Below are 17,417 nucleotides of genomic sequence, written 5' to 3' on the forward strand. Positions count from 1 at the left end.
TTGAATTTTCCAAAGCCGGCCTAATTAAATCTCAAAATTCAAATCAGCTCAGTTCAAGCCTTAAACTAGTTGGCACTCGGGCGATATCCCACACCGCCTCATTACCCGTAGTCCATCTTTGATCCATCTGAAAGACAGATTAGGCAAACTTTATGCCCCGGGCCATTCAAATAGCTGCTTGACCCAATGGCCCGGCCCATTAAAAATCTCTGGTGTTGCGGCAGAGGAGGGTTGTGCCTCGAGCGCCATTATGTCCATGTCAACGTATCTGAAGGAGGCACTTGCCGGCACCCTTGGTGCTGGGAGTGCTGGCTGGATTTCAGCATCAGCATCGGTCTCATCTCGAATCCGCATTAATTTACGCTCATTGTGCGAATGGCGTAGGGCGCCAGTATCTTCGACAGTGCTCCTATGTTTCGACGCGCTTTGTTTTGCATTGTCACGCAAAGTGTTGCTTACAGTGTCGCCCCTTCTGGTGCTTGTGGCCCCTCTGATCCTGATCCTGCCTCATCTCGTCCTGCTCCTGGTCCACCATCAATCCTCCGCCTCGATGTTATCGCGCATCAACAAGGCATAATAAGGAGGGCACGCTCGCCCACTTGGCTAAGACAAAAGGAGCCTTAGTGTTTGCTTATGTTTCTCGTTTCTCGTTTCTCACACCAGGCTTCTCTAACACCAGGGGCACTCAAAAAAATTAGCAGCGAAAATCTTGGAAATCGATACTTATAACAGAACCCCCCAAAGTTTAAAAGTATTTCAAACTTTTGGCTATTAATTAATTTTAAATCTGAGCTTTATTTAATATTTTATTAAATTTGATTTTCATCTAAATGTTCTTTAAAGCATAAATTTGTATGGTCAGAATTAAAAAATATATTATTCTTACAAAATGTTATTCATTTTATACTTTTATTGCTTTTAACTTTTGAAAAAAACTTGTGTTTTAATTCATTTTATTTAAAATTGTAAACGTTCAAACGAGTATTAAAAAAGTCATTCGAAGTGGTTTGGTTTTCTTTTTGATCGAAAATTTGATTTAGATAAATTTAAATGTGTTTAAATATGTATTTATAAAAATTCGAAAAAATTAATTCCTAGTTATTAGAATTATTTAGTTTGTATTTATAGCCTTATAACGAGCCTTAAATAGATTTTTAATTACCTAAATGGTATAAAGTATATAACTTAAATATTAATTAGTATTTCCACTTTTCTTCAGTGCATCTAACTTGTCACTCCGCATTTGGTGAGGCATTTGCACCCAGCTTGACTTTTTTTAATATCCCTGATACTTGCGCCTGTTATCATTCGATGGATGCGATGCCGCCTGTGGGCCTCCTGCTGTGTCTAGTTGTTAGCCTGCCCCGCCCACCAGTTACCCCCTGAAAGCACCCGCACCACGCCCCTTTCCTCTGCTCTTGTTATTCATGTCGTCATTTCCTATTGTCGTCGTCGCTGTAATTGTTGTTGCCATTCTGGTTTCAGCCGTCGTCCTACATGCGCGCCCAGCAACTTGTTTTCATTTTACGCTTGCCTGCCGCCTTTCAGCCGTTCCCCCCTGGACCTGCCCTGCCACGCCCCCTCTAAGCGACCCACCAGCTGCCGTTGTCATTTTGTACAATTTTGCGCTCTGATTTTTAAATATAATCCAAAAGCAACGCTACTGCGGGCTCTGTATCTGCATCTATACACTAAAAGAATTTATAATTTAAATGTTTAATGCAGTTCATCCTATCTAGAATTATAATTCTAGCAAGTTTAAAATGCAGTTTTGAAGGTTGGATTCCTTATTTTTTAAAACAGCAAAGATTTTTGAATTTATTAAAATGTATTCCTTCCTTTTTTTACAAAATTTAATTTCGAACTCGAAATTGCAAAATAATATTATTAAATACTTTCAATTTTCAAGCACTAATTTTTGGTAAATATTTTTTCAATTAAAAACTACATTTCCGACATTTCTGGCAATGTATTTAACTGTGAATTGTTGGGTGGCCAAAGTCACGCGATATCGCGAAATCCGCTTTAGCGGAAATCTAATTGCACATCATCTCCTACTCCCGCATTTCCCCAGATTTTCCTCGCTTTCCCGATTTTTCCTCTTTGCCTTTTGGGATGCTGGCTGTAAGGCCGTAGGCTGATTTTAACATAATGCTTTTTTAAATGCAAAGTTACAAACACTCGCTTGTTGCCCGCTGCCACGCCCCTTTCCTACGGCCCCGCCCCCTTCTCCTGTGTATTAGCACATTTTATGGCAGCGTCCGCAGCCAACAGCCAGCATGGCATTAGCATAAAGCAGACACAAAAGGCAAAAGGAATAAAATAAAACAAGTTCGTATTATTTTGGCCCTTAGAGAACGTCTCGAATATTTGATACCGCCGCACATTTCCTGGACTTAAATCTTATTACATATTTCTCAGTATATTTGAAATTGTTGCCCAGCTTAATTCATTGAAGGCAGAGAGAATTGAGCCAAATTAAATTGGATTATCGTTCATGTGCAAATAAGACTTCCTTTATGACATTATAATCATCATCATCATTAATTGGCGAAACTCGAGATTGCAAATTTGGCAAGTTACAACATAAGACAGAATTTTCAATGCTAGGCAATATTAAATAATAAACAGCTTAGGCCCTGTTTTGGTTGGAACCTAATTTTCATCTATCTTTACTATATTAGTTCAAACTTGTAATTATTTAATTTGAAATAATTTTAATTTTAATTAATTAATTAATTAATTTTCTATTACTTTAAATTAGTTAAGAAATTATGATTTAATTTCCATTTTAATTGAAAGCTTAATCAACCTAATTAAACACTTTCATTCGCTGCTTCCAGGGTATTAATGCCCTTACCCAACACATACTAAAATATATTTTCAAAATTAATTTGTGGCCCAGTTGACATTTGACTTTTCTCATGTGGCCTGCCTTCTTTTAATTAATGTAAATATTTTGCCTGCTGCGATGTGAAAGGTGCTGGTGGTAATGCATTTCTATCTATGTTTGGTCATAATCAAATTCCATTCAATGGCCAGATAAAACCTATTGACAAGGCATTTGCATGCATATTTGGCGAGTGCCGAATCAATATTTGCCTGGGGTAGAAGCGAAACGAAAACTAAATTTTAATTAACTGCTGTCAGAGAAGGTGAAATTGCAAAGCGGTTGCCGCCAAAACAATTTTCCAACATGTCGGACAGGTAAGTGTCAATAAATCGAATACACATTCCCAACCGGAACGAACCGCAAACAAATTCTCGGTGTTTCAGCTTACAGAGTCATCACTTTCACACTGATTTTCGCAATTACTTTTGGCAAAAAGTTACCAACTAATTTGGGTTCGTCGATGGATGTGGAATTGCTCCACCCAAGCTGCGAATTTTCCACTCATTTTCCGCCAACCGTTATTTGTAGCCGGCCGGCAACGCGGCGTATAAGCAATATTCGCTCAAATTGAGCATTTGATTTGACTGGCAAACGTAGCCGCCAACTGAACTGCCTTTGACAGAAGGCATCAAGCTCGAGAGGAATCGAATAAGGCATTGCAGAGTAGGAAGTAGAAAGCAGGGAAAGCAGGGAAAGGTTTTGGGGGTAAAAGCTGAATAAAAGAGGGGCGAAAAAAGGCTTCAATGTGACACTTTTTTTTCTTGCTCAACGCCATTTCCATTTACGTTGTTTACATTTTGCCAAGGCGTGTTTTTTGCTGCCAAAAGGCAAACGACACCCGCCGCTCGATGGGATGCGATGCGGGTCATGTAATGGCCACGGCCATGTTGCATAGGTGGGCCTAGATAATGCACAGCGAGAAAATCCATCCCACCCTGGATGAGCAGTGGCAGATAAAGTCAACCGGAGACTTAGCCGACCTGCATGGGTGGGTTAAACCATTCATTGAATCAGACACATCTTAGGGACTCTTAGTCTGGAAAATAGCTTAAATTAAGTTTGTACGGTACGATTCGTTTGAGAGATATGATAAATGTGCACTTAAAAAAAAATGGATTTAAATTGATAGTTTTAAAAAATGAAAATTGTTTTTATCTAACATCGATTTAAATTTAAGAAATAAATTACAATTGAAGTACAAAAATATTTGTATAATAAGTATAAATATATCTATCCATTTTCTTTTAGATCACCGTAAAATTAAATCACTTAAATACATAAATATTTATATAATAAAATAACTGAGGCTAAAAATTATACATTTTTTATTTTACAAGAAAAGAATTTGAAGTCTTAACGGAAAACTAAATTTATGAGTAACAAGATATCATAAAATTTAACCTGAAAATGTTATTTTAAAATTAAGTAAAACTTTCCAATGTAAAAATTCAGAGTCTATTTTTGAGAATTGATTTTTTTAATTGTTTTGAATGTCTCAAACCATTTTTTTTTTTCCAAAACTTTTCTCAGCGTGGCTGACGTTAACTGTGACACCAGCGATAACCGAAGTCCTTGCTTGTTTTGCGCTCAACCCAGAAGCATCGAGAGAGTTGCGTGTTTATTTTTTTCACCTCAGACCCACTCCTGCTCCCATTTTCTTTCTTTTTTTTGTCACTTCCAGCTATCGGTGGGTGGAATGGGTGGCTTCGGATGTGTGTCCCCAAAAGTGGGAGTGGAAGTGTATTAAAGAAACATCTGGCAGACCGCCCTTTTTTTGGCCCGGGGCAACGCCTTTTTCCTCAGCCTGCTTAAATTTAATTTAAAGGCTCAAGCCGGACAAACAAGTGCCAAGAGAATTAAAATAGGGCGTAGGCTCTATTTATGGGCGTGGCTGGAGCGGCATTGACACAGCATCGGCAGCAGAAATTAGCGTGACCAAGCCTTAATTGTAGGCCGAAGATTGGGTGTCTTTGTTGGCCAACTTGGGCCTCCCAATCCGCTTGAGATTCAGTGTAAACAGGCAGCATGTCAGGGGGCAGCCGGAAGTCTGCTCACACCGCTCGAATATTCGGGGGCATCAAGGGGTTAAGGCCTTTGTTGCAGCCTCTTGCTCGAAAAGGGACCTTTGTCAGATTTAAACACTTTCGGACACTTGAGTTTGCCCCCGTTATTGAGACTTCACTTTAAATTAACATAATTTCTCCTTTTCTATTTTAGAGTATTTTTTTTCAAAAAGGAGACCCTTCGATCGTAATAGAAAGTAACGCGCTTTGTGTTTCGACCCGATGATGATTATTATAAGTTTCGCTTTGGCCGCCCTTTTTATTGCTCAACCTGGGTCCGTCCATTAACCGAAATGAGTGCAATTCAAAATAATATCCAAGGATCCAACTGGGATGACACTTTCAACGGAAACCAGAAACTTTCGCTCCCAGCAGGACATTGCCGCTGATTGTTTTGCCAAGATTCTGATTGGCGCCCGGGATTTTCGGGCTTCGTATGGGGATTCGTTCAACGGGAACTTTGGGCGGCCAAAAATCATAAATCTTTTTAATTTCATTGATCAACTTTGGCCGGCAAAACTTTTGCTTGCCCCAAGGAAAGTTTCGCACTCGACTCCCTTAGGACATATTTTGCCTGACATTTAAATCGATGGCAGATAAATATTAAACTTAAACTTCCAATTCATTGCTGCAAAATTATGTGTTGGTCGAGAGCTGCTGCCCGCTTTTTTTCGCATGACGGAGCAGCAACAAAAAATCATATTTAATGGTGAACAACATCTTCAATGGCCGCAGGGGGTACAAAGAACAAACATGGCGGAACCGAAAAATAAATAAATGCCATCGAATAAACAATGGATAAATGGCAATTGGGTATAGTTTTCGCTCCTTCGGACCCGATAAGGAAGCTTATAAATTGGAACAAAATAGGACAGTGATTGAAAAAATTAATGGGGCATGCGGTCTACCCAAACAAGTAAGTTACTTGTGAAGTTAAAGTAAGTGCGGCAAAGTCGGTAAATTGGTTTTGTTAGGTATTCGTTTTTTTTTATAAATTTGGTGTTGTATTACTTACAAGGTTTTCATAAAACATGTGAGCCATTAAAACATTTTCATTCCTTAAAGTTCCTAGCAGAGTATTTAATTAACTCAACGACAATCAAATATTTTTGCATCATAATTAAATACAAATGATTATTAGCTGACAAAAAATTTGAGTCGCCAATCCTATTAATAATTGATAATATCTCATTAATGCTTACAACTAATTAAATACTTAATTATATGGTATAAAAAGAAACTGGTTGTAATTTATTTTTACAGCATATACACCTATTAATAAAATAAGAACCTCATTCGTCTTCAAGTATAGGTCAACTTTCAACGAACATGCCCCGTTCCGTGGTCTTTTGCAGCACAATTTCCATGGCTCACACATTTCCACTCGTTAATAACTTTTCATGTTGTGCCAGAGCAGCATCCTCGTTTGTTCCTGTAAATAAGTTCTGAGAAAATGTTTGCGCAGAATGCAAAACTTTTCGATTGTGGCAATCGTTCCTTGGGCGCAGCACATGTGCATTCTGGAGCTTCGATTGCGGAATTGGTTTAAGAACTTTATAAATGGGGCAGAAAAGAGTAATGAAAATCGCTGATTTTCTTTTAAAGTACCTCACGAAAACTATTGACAGCTTGCTTATGGAGCTGAACGAGCGAGATGCAATAAATCAATTGGATGAGTTTCAGTGGAATCGTCTTTGCAATCCTTCCATTCAAGAGGTATTTAATATTTAATATTCACAATGAGAATGCCAGTTTTTTCCCTTCTCGAAAAGGCATTCCATGCTGTCCTTTACGAGTCGCCTTTCTGGTGCTCATTTAAGAAATATTTAATTTCGAGAAAATGAATTATAAATGCAATTTGCAGGCAGCTCTATTTCTTGTTTTGCTTCCGCCTCACTTATGATGCGTCTTTGTCCTCCGATGGCCCTGGCAGAGAATTAATTACGCCGCTGAAAGTTGATGCCTGCCATAGATGGGGACGCGGATGCGGATGCGGATGAGGATGAGGATGAGGATGCGGATGCGGATGCGGACCCGGACCCGGAAGCCCTTGTGCCAATGCGACCACAACTGACCCAGTTGTTTAATTGAATTGAAGCCATAAACACTGGGAGTAGGACGACCGCAGCCAACAAAACGGGAGTGAGCGCGTTGGGAATGAAAAATTGCCCCGGCCAGGAGCACTCGCTAAATAACTTTAATTAGTAGTGCGAATGCGGCCATCAATCACCTTTGCGAGAGAAAGAGCGAGAGAGCCAGAGGAAACGGAAATGGCAAGCGGAAGCGAAAGCGGATGCCACGTGGCCATTGCTTAGCATTTTGACAGCTGCGCCTGTCGCTTTTGCAACAAAGCACACACAACCCATGCACTGCGAGGAAAAGTATCGTTCTAAATTTTGGGATAAAGTTCTTGACTAAAAAATTACAAAAAAAAAATCATTTTTGAACAAAATTTAAAATTTGTAAACATGGCTAAATGAATTTATTTTTGATTAAATTAAATCTTTTTAAGAAATAAGTAAATTATTTGAAATCCATTCAATTATTTCTTTGATGATGGAATTAACAGAATGACATACGAAAAGCTGTCAGATTAGAATTAATTTTGTATTTAAGGCAAGACTTTAAACTTAATTTCAGTAAGGAAAACTAATCTAAACCCAAATTAAGAATTTAAATTAATACTGACAAAAATTTATTTTATTTTGAAATCCTCAAATAATATTATACTTATTTATTTTGTGGAGAAATTAGACTAATCAAACATTGGTATAAACAATACACCATATTTTAAATTTGCTCTGTTTTAAACTTTCAAATAACATTTTTTTTTGTTAATGTGATAGTTGAATAAATACTTTCTTATTTATTGAAAGATTTTTATTTTTTCTTTTATTTGACAGGAAATATTTTCGTGCACGGAGATGTGTACAAAACTTAACGAAATTCGAGAAAGCAGGGAATTAATCAAATTGCAAATTTCATCAGCATTTCAAAAAAAGGAGAGCAGATGTGGCGAGCGGAGGAGCTGGCGCTTGCAGTGAGCGCCAGGCAAAGTTGTTGACATCTTCTGAGCCAACACGTACCGCCGGCACCAACAAAAACACACAAAAAGCAGTAAACACTTGACGGAAGCAGCAAAAACAACACGAACAGACAGACGACACTAGTGCCAAAGAGATGGCAAGACCGGAGCTACAGCAAATGTTTGCTTAAAAATGATGCGAGCCCCACGAAAAGAAGAATTTCGGAGCGGAAAAGGATGGCTTTCGGATGGGAAGGATGCTTCTTCTGCTCCTGACAGATGCAAGACGCGTTGACAGTGACAAAGACAATGATGACGACGATGGTTATGTTGGGGCTCATCATGCTGCTGTGGGAATGTGGAGATGGAGGCCAGCATTTGGCATAATCCTGCTGACAAAATGTCATTACAACATCTACATAGTGAAGTTGCCTTTTGAAGTTTTCCAAGCAGGGGAGGGGGCACTGCAAGCTTAAATAAATAAATACGCTTCCCGCTGACTCAAAAAGTTGTGCGAAGTCAGGGTATTTCCATGTTATGTGAAAATTAGTTTTCAAGATGTACATATTTGCGCAAATTACAGTCGCATTTAAACTAGGCATTTCAATTAATATTGTTATCCATACATTTTATTTAAACAAAATAAAAATTAAGAGTTTACAATAAACTATACTCTTGATTTAGAAGCTAGTTGCTAGGGCTTACTAAGTATTTTACTTTAATGTTTATGATTGATACTTTTACGATAAAATAACACCAAATATTTTAAGTTATTCCTACAACTCAATTATCATCAATGTTACTTTCGTAGTTGTATTACTCAGAACCACTTTAAAATATTTGAAAGATTAATTGTAATATTTTTAGCAATCTTATTATTACTCGATCAATTGCCTTGTTTTACAATAAAGAGGATATTGATAACAAAATTGTAATTGTAAACATTCCCAAAAATATCTAGAGATTTTTATGAAACCAAAGATCATGTTTGAAAAACTAAAAGTTTGCCATACATATATTTTTTAAAGAGTTTTAAAATTTAAAAAAGCGATAAAAATACAATGTAGTAGAGAACACATTGGTCTGATTCCGCTTTTGTGGACTACTTACTGTATGTTTCCGATGTAGTCCTTGGGCCGGAGTCTGTTTCGGCTAGAGTAATTCCACTTTTCCCAAGAATCGGCAGTCACGCGAGTGGCCCAGTCATTGACAAATGGCCAGGGAGCTCAACTGCTATTGTTTTATTTTTTTTTATTTTATTTTATTTTTCTACGTTTCCAGAACACTTTTGCAACGTTTTCCCCGCGTCCACGCGAATTGGCCTAGTTTGTCTAGTATTTGGTGTAGCTTTTCGTCTCGGGGTTGGGTTTTCCGTGTGTTTCGTAGGCCTAAGACTCCTCTCCGGCTGCAGTTTTGAGTTACTTGGCACTTGTCTAATGCTTTTGTCTGCTTTTCTTATGCTTTTTTCATGCTTTTCAGCCAGACAGGCGACTTAGTGTCTTCGCTTGCACTTGAGGAACCGTATGTGTGTGTGTGTGTGTGTGTGTGAGTGTTTTGTGTGGTTGAATTTGCGAGTGAGACACGAACTTTTGACCCCGTTTCGACAATAACAACACGAGAATAGAAGAGGCTTCTGTTCTCCGGCTTTTTGCACTGGTGGCCGGCTTTTTGGCTTTTAAACTGAATGCGTTTACTGTTATGTCCGTGACTGTTTTTGGGGTACCACGAATTGTTTAACTTAAGGCTTTATTGATCTAGCATTGCCACAATGATAATAAAATTCAACCATTTTTACTTTGATTTGTTTTTACCAATTAGCTGTAACGCTTATATAAAATATTTTCATTTCCCTAAAAAGAATGGATTTACCGTAGTTTAAGCACTTTGCACTTTTAGCTTTGCAACACTGAATACTTTTACAGTTAGTCTTTATGGGGCTTAACCAATTGTTTGAATTTATGTGTTTTCCAGCTTGTTTATTGATTTAGCAGGGCGTTATCGACACAATAATCATAAATTGTCATTTCCCGTTAGCTGGGTCACTTTTTAAAAAGCTTTCTTTTTCCTTTCTACTTAATAGAGCGGAATTACCGTTAAGGTTTCTAGCACTTTTCACTATTATAGCTTAAGTTTTGCGCACGTTTTACGTAGCTGAAAGAAAATGGATATAACACCCGTGAACATGTCGTTTTTTCTCAGCCAACGACTCACGAACTGAACTTAAAAACTGCGAAAATACGCGAAATGCCAGCATCTCGGCTCAGCTGTGATTATGGTACTTTCTCTCTCGAGCGCTCTCTTTTTGGCGCCATCCGGAAAAGTACCGTTCTCCACGTGGCGAACGAACAGCTGTTGCCTCACATGTCCCACCGATCATGCGCAAAGGAGCTCTCTGGGAAAAAATGGGAAACAAAAAGCTGCGCCACTGGAAAATAGCCTGTGTGGGAACAGTTTTTCGTAACCATAAAAGTTATTCCACCATATAAGTTGTCAACACACCAAAATGAAAGCCAAAAGTTGGCGCGAAAGTCAACACTTTACACATAAAGACATCTTTCCGCTTGGCCAACTTTTGGGGCCAACAAACTTTTCGCATTACCAAAAGCCGACATTTTTTAACCCAAATTTCGCATACATTTACTTTGACCCATTACAATGGGTTAAGGAAACTCTAATTCTTAGAAGAGAAACATTCCTAGAATTCGAAATTAATTTGCAGTATGTGAATTACGAGTTTTAAAAATATAAATATATCACTGTATGTAAATGTTTTGATTTTGGTTACGAATAATATTAAAGAGAGTAAGCAACACATAAAACGTTCAAAAACCCTTAAGTTGCCAAGTAAAATAAGATTTAAAAAGTTTTTTTCTACCATTGTTATATTTAAAGTTGATGTGTCTTGCCGAAAAGTAGCTTGATTTAAAAATTAGTTTTGAATAATAAGGATTTTAAATTACAGAGTAGAATATGAAGCAACGGAGAGGAGTCATCTATTGCTAAAAACTAAAAGCCCCATAACTGTTGCAAAAACCAACCTTCTTTGTCATTACTTCTGTTTTAATTGTAGTTACGTTTTATCAGTTAATTAATTACAAAACCCTAATGCACAAAAATGCAAAAAAAACGTCGAAACCCGCCTGCGCCGGCAGCGAATTGGTTCAGCAACAGTGGCCGTCGTGACCGCTGTGGTTGTGCGAGTGACCATGACCGCTGGCTCTGTGGGCTACCTTGTCCTCCTCCTCGCCCGCCTGCTTCGAGGACTTGGCCTGATCCTCGTCGGCGAACTCGCTGAGGTCGCGCCGCATGGCATAGGCATCCTCGCCATCGGCATAGTACTTGGGCTCCACCTCGATGATCTTGAACTTGAGGGCATTGGTGTAGAGGTTCAGGGCAGCCCGGTTGCTCTTTCTCACATGCAGCGACACGTACTGGGCATTGAAGCACTCGACCATGGCCTGGGAGGCCTGGTTCATGAGCTTCTGGGCCAGGCCCAAACGCCGATAGGAACGTTTTACGGCCAGCGAGGTGATGTGGCCATGGCGGCTCTCTTCATTGGGCTCCGGCTCCTCCATTTTGGCCAGGACATAGCCGACAATGCCGCCCTTGTCGTCCTCGGCCACGTAGCTGAGCTGAGGCCAGGTGAGCCCGTGGTAAAAGTAGTACTTCATCTGGTAGTTCTCGGGCAGGCACAGCAGGTTGCAGTGCTGCATGGTCATAAGGTCCTCCGGTTTGGCGCAGCGGATGTTCATGGTGGGGCTGTAGTTTTAGGATATCCTTGTTGATTTACTGACTGCTAATCTCGGCGAGCTTTCCTGGCTCTTCCGTGCTGTTGCTGAAGATGCTGCTGCTGATGCTGGTGATCCCAAGCGAGTGGCTGCTGCTCCTCCGGCTCCTCTTGACCCAACAATTCCCGAACCAGACGAAACTTCGATAGGAACGCCTTCCAGATGAGGAACCAGCCTGCAATGGGAGTCAATTTTGTGAATGAGTTACAGCTCGAAGTATTGAAATTTGACTCCAAGACATTATGTTCGTCAGCGGGCGCCTGCTTACCCAACAAAATAATTGCTGCGACGATACTAACAGAGGCTAATATGGTGAAAATGAAAACCAAGCCCGTTTGCAGGGACATTCTAACGGGGTAGCTCGAAACTAGGAAACTATAAACATTAAACTATAATTCGAATTGCAAAATTATAATGTAAAAGTGCTCGTAAATGGTTTCTCTGGCAGCGAATTAAATGTTTTCTCCCCCTTTTTGTGAATTGCAGACTATCACAATAAAAAACAGCTGTAACTCAAGTGTGACCGTTTTGCAACTTTGCAGATTACCAGGGGTGCGAAATTTGGTTCTACTATAATATGCCAAATTGGAAAATGATAAAAAATTAAGAAATAAATACAAATTTTTAACTTTAAAACCAGTTATTAAAACAACATTCTTGGGCCCCATCAACTATTTTGTCGGCTAAGCTTTTGTTTGAAGGGTGTTCAGCACTCGTAACTTTTGTTGCCACCAAAAAACCACATGGGGTTAGAAAATTCACTAAGACATCTAATGAAACTGTCTTTGAGGGCTGGATCACGTTGAGATACATTTTGAGGTAAGCAAACGATACATATTGTCCCGCATTTGGGTTAGTTTTATTTAATATCCACCTGGCTGTTCAACTTATTTATATTCGCGAAAGAGCACACTTCTTGCACACTTTTACACCGGCACCAGTATGACCAGGGCTGGTAAAGCCAAATATACCAAAACATACCTATCCAAATTCAAAAATAAAAAATACTACAATAGTTGTAAAAATCTAATTGGAATATACACAATATATATATACTTTATGATCACAAATTAACCAAACAAAATTGTTTACTTTAAAATTTTTCAAATTACTCATTCAAAACGAAATTTAAACTTGTTTTTGGTCTGAACACAGGGTTTTGTAAATTATTATGTTATTAAATATAAAAATGTATTGAAACGCCTTTAAATATTGTACAGCGATTACAGACACGTATTATCTATTTTGTTTGTTGTGCTTTTTAATGAAAATATTTTTGTTGTTTGTCTATCAAAGGTATTTGTTTATTTTTGCAATCAGGAAATACTAAATTATATCAGTTACAGAAATACCAAAAAGTATGTTTGTATGTATGCCAAAACAGCTGTTGGTTGGTTTTAATTTACCTGGGCAAACACAAACCGATTAAACAAATGCGATTTGTGCATTAAAACTAAACAAAATGCAAGAGTTTTCGGCCAAACGCGATGCGTTGTTTGCATGTCTCGACGATGCAAGCAAAGAATTGAGGGGAACGGCCCTGGATCAGAGCAAGGCCAAGTCGTTATCCATCAACGCTCTCGATCGGGGCAACAGATCCGGAAACTCATCCGGATCCGGACAGGTGATGAACTACCGCCACGGCCGCAGCATTGATGTCAACCTCGATCCGGAGGATGGGCGATTACGGCGGATGCGGGGCAAGGAGAGCATCTTCAAGAAGCCGGAACTGCCCATTGGTCGCTGTTTGAAGCCCAGGAAGACCCCAGATTACCAGGTAGGAGATGCCCTATTCCTTACAATGAAGTCTCCTTTAAAACCCCTGATTTCCGTCTAAGGTAAACCCCCACAAATGGAAGAAGTACTCCCTGTCCGATGTGGACATCTCCGATCAGAGCAACTCCGCCGCCGCCTTGTCATTCCTCCGGCAAATGGATGCACAACGCGAAGCTGAGGGAGATGACATTGAATCCCCCAGTTCGGATGGCAAAATAGAGTTCAAGAAGACCAGCAAACTCAACCGCAATCTCAAGAAGCTTCAACAGCAGGAGGTAGAGGATGTGGAGCTGGACAAACCAAAGTTGAGAGGCTCCAAGCTGGTGATGCCCGAGTATGTTATTGGTCAGAAGGCCCAGAAGCAGAAGAAATCCAAGACCCAGTCGAACCAGAGTCGTGCCTCTGGAAAACTTCAACTTTCCCACTTGGCAGAGGAAGATGAACAGGATGAGTAGGTTACAACTCATTGTCTTAGGCTTACACATTAAACATTTAGCGTTCCCCTAATGATTTAAGCATGTAAATAGACTTTTACTACACAATCATTGGACTTCACCTTTTAGAAAAAGTTAGTGGTTTGTCAAAAAATGCCATAGTTTATTTATAAATGTACAAATCAACTCTAAAATCAGACTGGAAAATATTGTTACATTGTACTTTTTTGTTTCATTTAGAATGATATCTTTTATACTGTAAATGTACAAACTTTAAGATCAGACTGGAAAATTGTTTTACATTTTACTTAAATTTTTCGATTTTTAATATCCGTTGATGGTGGATTTGCTTAATTTTAAATAATTGTTTGCTTAATTTGATCTTAACACTTCTGGCTTTTATCAAATAGAAAGACCTAATTTGTGTACCTTCAAAAAAGGTACTTGAAGAAGAAGTAGAGGAGTATTGGGTACAAAATAGTCATATATAGCACGCGAGCACAAAACACATAATCTAAAGGACATACATAAATGCGACGATACAAACATAAATACGGTTTAGAAATGCAAATATTCAGTCGGGAATGCTTTCATCATGGGCAGTGGCTGCGGCTACTCGCTGTAGAAGCCCGGGTTAAGGTAGAGTTTCTTGTTAAAGCCGAGATTGTCGAAGGCTCCGGTCTGCATCGAGCCGTTTTTGGTGCGCATGTTGCCCACCGAGGCGTTCGTCTTCTTCAGGATGTCCTCGACGTTCGTGTTGTGGGCATGCTCGGCCATCACGTCGCAGAACTTTTGGATGTACCAGCTGCCGGTCTCGGTGTCCCTGTGGGTCACAAAGCCCGGCGTGTTGGCATAGCAGACCAGCGTGTCCGCCAGAGTTGGCACATTTGCGATGACGGAGGACGTGCCCTCCGTCTCGATCTGAGTGTCCGCCTGCTGTGGGATCATGCACACAGGCTCCCTGGAGGCGTAGCGATTCTTCGGCTGCCCCATATCGGCATGGTCACCACGGCAAAATGGGAAGAATAGCACCTTTGGCTTGTGCACCAAATAGGGACTGATGTTCGCTTGGAAGTGGTTCTTGATCTTGTGCATATCCACCACGGATCCATCGCAGAACTCCACCTTGTCCTTCTCATCCACCCGATTACCATGCGTCATCAGGATCATCATGAAGCACTCGGTGTTCTGCACATACGATGACGAGGTGACCTGGCCCAGCACGTCGAAGAACTGCTCCTGGTTCATATTGCCATAGGCGAAAATCGTAAAGCCCAGTTCGCGGTACAGATGAATCAGCGAGTTACTGTCCAACTCGGCTCCATTTCGTTTGCGCTTGGGATCTGGGAAGTCGATGATGTTTATCATAAGCAAAACGCCGCGATTGTGGCGCGATTGCATTTTGTATGTGCCCACCATATCATCTGTGTGAATCTTGTTTGACTTCCTCACTTCGCGCTGTTTCCCAACGACGGGCTCCAGATAAGGCGTAGGTGGTCCGAGTGGTTTGCTTAAGGGCCTCTGAAATGCAGGAGGAAATAAAAATAGATAAGCTTCTAGACAGCTGCATGATTAATATTCCAGTTTACCGACTTCGGTTCAATAAACATGGCTTCTAACTTACATCTTATGGTGAAATTCAATTAATGCACTCAATTAAGGAATGCATCGGACTACTTTTATTTTATGTTCGCATATAAAATTCGACATGAAAAAATGTTGATAAGGTTTTGGCAATGACGATGTGTTATTTAAATCCCCCAAGGTTAAAGAACCTATACCACTGGGAAAATTAATGGGATAGGTAAGTAACCCTACTCCACAGAACAAACGAACAGATAGCTAAAAAATATATATAAAGACGAAAAATGTGATCTTGAAACAATTAATGGTATGTACAACATAAAGATGCCAAACTGAATCATCTACAGCTGAGGTATTTGTTTTCAACAAAGTTTATATTACTTGGAACCATGACATAAGCATATCAAAACGTACTGCTAATATCTGCGCATACAAATTCTGTCACTTAAGTTTGAGGTGCTCAAGCTATAAATGGTACCAGTTTTAAGGGAAAGGTAAACATGAATGATTTGTGACGTGGATCAATTGCATGATTCATTGGGGCATTGATCGCTGCAAGAGTTATTTGTAAACTGTCAATACAATTGTTATAAGAGAAAGTGACTACCTATTATTACTGGTTCTAATCGGTGTATATTATCATTCGCCTGTACTTTTAAGTTAAAGATAAAAGCTTCTTATGACCACAATTAGTATAAAAACCATGATTTTCTGTGACTCATTGGGTCATTGACCTACAAAACCATGATTATTAGAACATTCTTAGCCTGTACAATTGCAATCTTTTCAACGACAGAAAAGCCTTGTTTTCAGTTGGGGATATTAAAGAGCTTACCTTGCTGACACAGGCACCTTCGCAGGCATCTGGCGATCGCGTGTCCACGATATCTGCCGATTTGGGACGGCTGCTTTTCCGTTCGTTCAGCGAGATGAAAGGTGGCCGCGAACTGGACTCGTCCACCGACTCCAGCAACTGGGCGGCATCCAAGCAATTGACATTCTTCAGGACCGCTATGAGCTGGTTGTAGGCGGCTGGACCCCGCTGGGTGACCTTTAAGAACAGCCGACGATGCTGCTCCAGTAGCACATCCTCCGCGAGCATGTTGAACCGCTTGCCCTTGAGGTCCTCCGTGTTGCGCAGCATCTGGCTGGACATGATGCCCTGGCGGACGCACTCCCTGGCGACTTCATCATAGTCGGTCGCTTTCACCAGGAAGTCCAGATTCTTGTTGATGTGCTCGCGATGCTTTCTCAGCATTCCAATCTCGCGCTCCGACGCCTGCATTCCGGATGTGGTTTTGAATTCGGGGGGGGGTGGGGGACTCCGCTTATTTGGGGCTCCAAGGATAAATGTTTCGCACTGGCAGTGATCAATCTCCAATTGGCAGTGATATTGGCAGTGAGTCACTTCAAGGTTTTTCCGTGACTGACTTCGCTTGGCGCTGGTTTCGTTTCGTTTCTTTGTCTGCGGCTTTGTTGTGGTGTTCTGTTTTTGTCTCGATAGCGGGGAAACAACAATCGACGGCCTCGGCGCAGTGTCCTTATTTTTCCAAAAGCAAATTACCTAGTCTATATATTGCACTAGACGATCCTGTTGCGGATCAGGGATATTCGAATAAGATTTCTTTTGAAACAAAAGGATGTTCGGGCTCTCTTTCGCTGCCAGCCAACGCGTTCGCTCCGTTCTCTCTCGCACTACTCTATGTTCTAACTGCGCGATTGGTGTGACCACGGCGAGCTGGGCTGAATAACCCACAAAGCGCAACTCGAAAAATATACCGAAATTATACCGCTAATATTTTTATAATCATATAAACCATAAACTGCTACCCAGGTAAATGTTTTATGTTATGC

General features: G+C 40.2%; 5 protein-coding genes across 6 annotated transcripts in view; 1 reads left to right on the forward strand and 4 right to left on the reverse strand.

Moving 5' to 3' along the window:
- LOC128258802 (junctional adhesion molecule A) overlaps positions 1–10,217 on the reverse strand; it is a 101,129-nt gene extending 90,912 nt beyond the window's left edge. For both annotated transcript variants that reach the window (XM_052990694.1, XM_052990692.1), the window contains exon 1: positions 9,092–10,217. The gene's annotated coding sequence lies outside the window, so the exon portion shown is untranslated. The remainder of the gene's footprint in view (positions 1–9,091) is intronic.
- An 803-nt stretch (positions 10,218–11,020) lies between these two features.
- Positions 11,021–11,733, reverse strand: LOC128258810 (N-alpha-acetyltransferase daf-31). Its single transcript, XM_052990711.1, has one exon. It carries the CDS (start codon positions 11,731–11,733, stop codon positions 11,143–11,145), a length of 591 nt encoding a protein of 196 aa, XP_052846671.1. The 3' UTR covers positions 11,021–11,142.
- A 44-nt stretch (positions 11,734–11,777) lies between these two features.
- Positions 11,778–12,297, reverse strand: LOC128258819 (small integral membrane protein 13). The gene is made up of 2 exons (XM_052990721.1): positions 12,038–12,297; positions 11,778–11,944 (listed from the first exon to the last, which is right to left on the reverse strand). The coding sequence occupies exons 1-2, from the start codon at positions 12,114–12,116 to the stop codon at positions 11,778–11,780; spliced, it is 246 nt and encodes an 81-aa protein (XP_052846681.1). The 5' UTR covers positions 12,117–12,297.
- Positions 12,298–13,066: 769 nt separating this feature from the next.
- On the forward strand, positions 13,067–14,087 carry LOC128258808 (protein TSSC4). Its single transcript, XM_052990705.1, has 2 exons — positions 13,067–13,546; positions 13,608–14,087. The coding sequence occupies exons 1-2, from the start codon at positions 13,232–13,234 to the stop codon at positions 13,998–14,000; spliced, it is 708 nt and encodes a 235-aa protein (XP_052846665.1). The 5' UTR covers positions 13,067–13,231; the 3' UTR covers positions 14,001–14,087.
- Positions 14,088–14,121: 34 nt separating this feature from the next.
- On the reverse strand, positions 14,122–17,275 carry LOC128258800 (caspase Dronc). Its single transcript, XM_052990691.1, has 2 exons — positions 16,399–17,275; positions 14,122–15,500 (listed from the first exon to the last, which is right to left on the reverse strand). Exons 1-2 carry the CDS (start codon positions 16,846–16,848, stop codon positions 14,592–14,594), a joined length of 1,359 nt encoding a protein of 452 aa, XP_052846651.1. The 5' UTR covers positions 16,849–17,275; the 3' UTR covers positions 14,122–14,591.
- Between the last annotated feature and the right edge of the window lie 142 nt (positions 17,276–17,417).

The sequence above is a fragment of the Drosophila gunungcola genome, assembly GCF_025200985.1.
Source record: "Drosophila gunungcola strain Sukarami chromosome 3L unlocalized genomic scaffold, Dgunungcola_SK_2 000003F, whole genome shotgun sequence".
NCBI classification, from domain to species: domain Eukaryota; kingdom Metazoa; phylum Arthropoda; class Insecta; order Diptera; family Drosophilidae; genus Drosophila; species Drosophila gunungcola.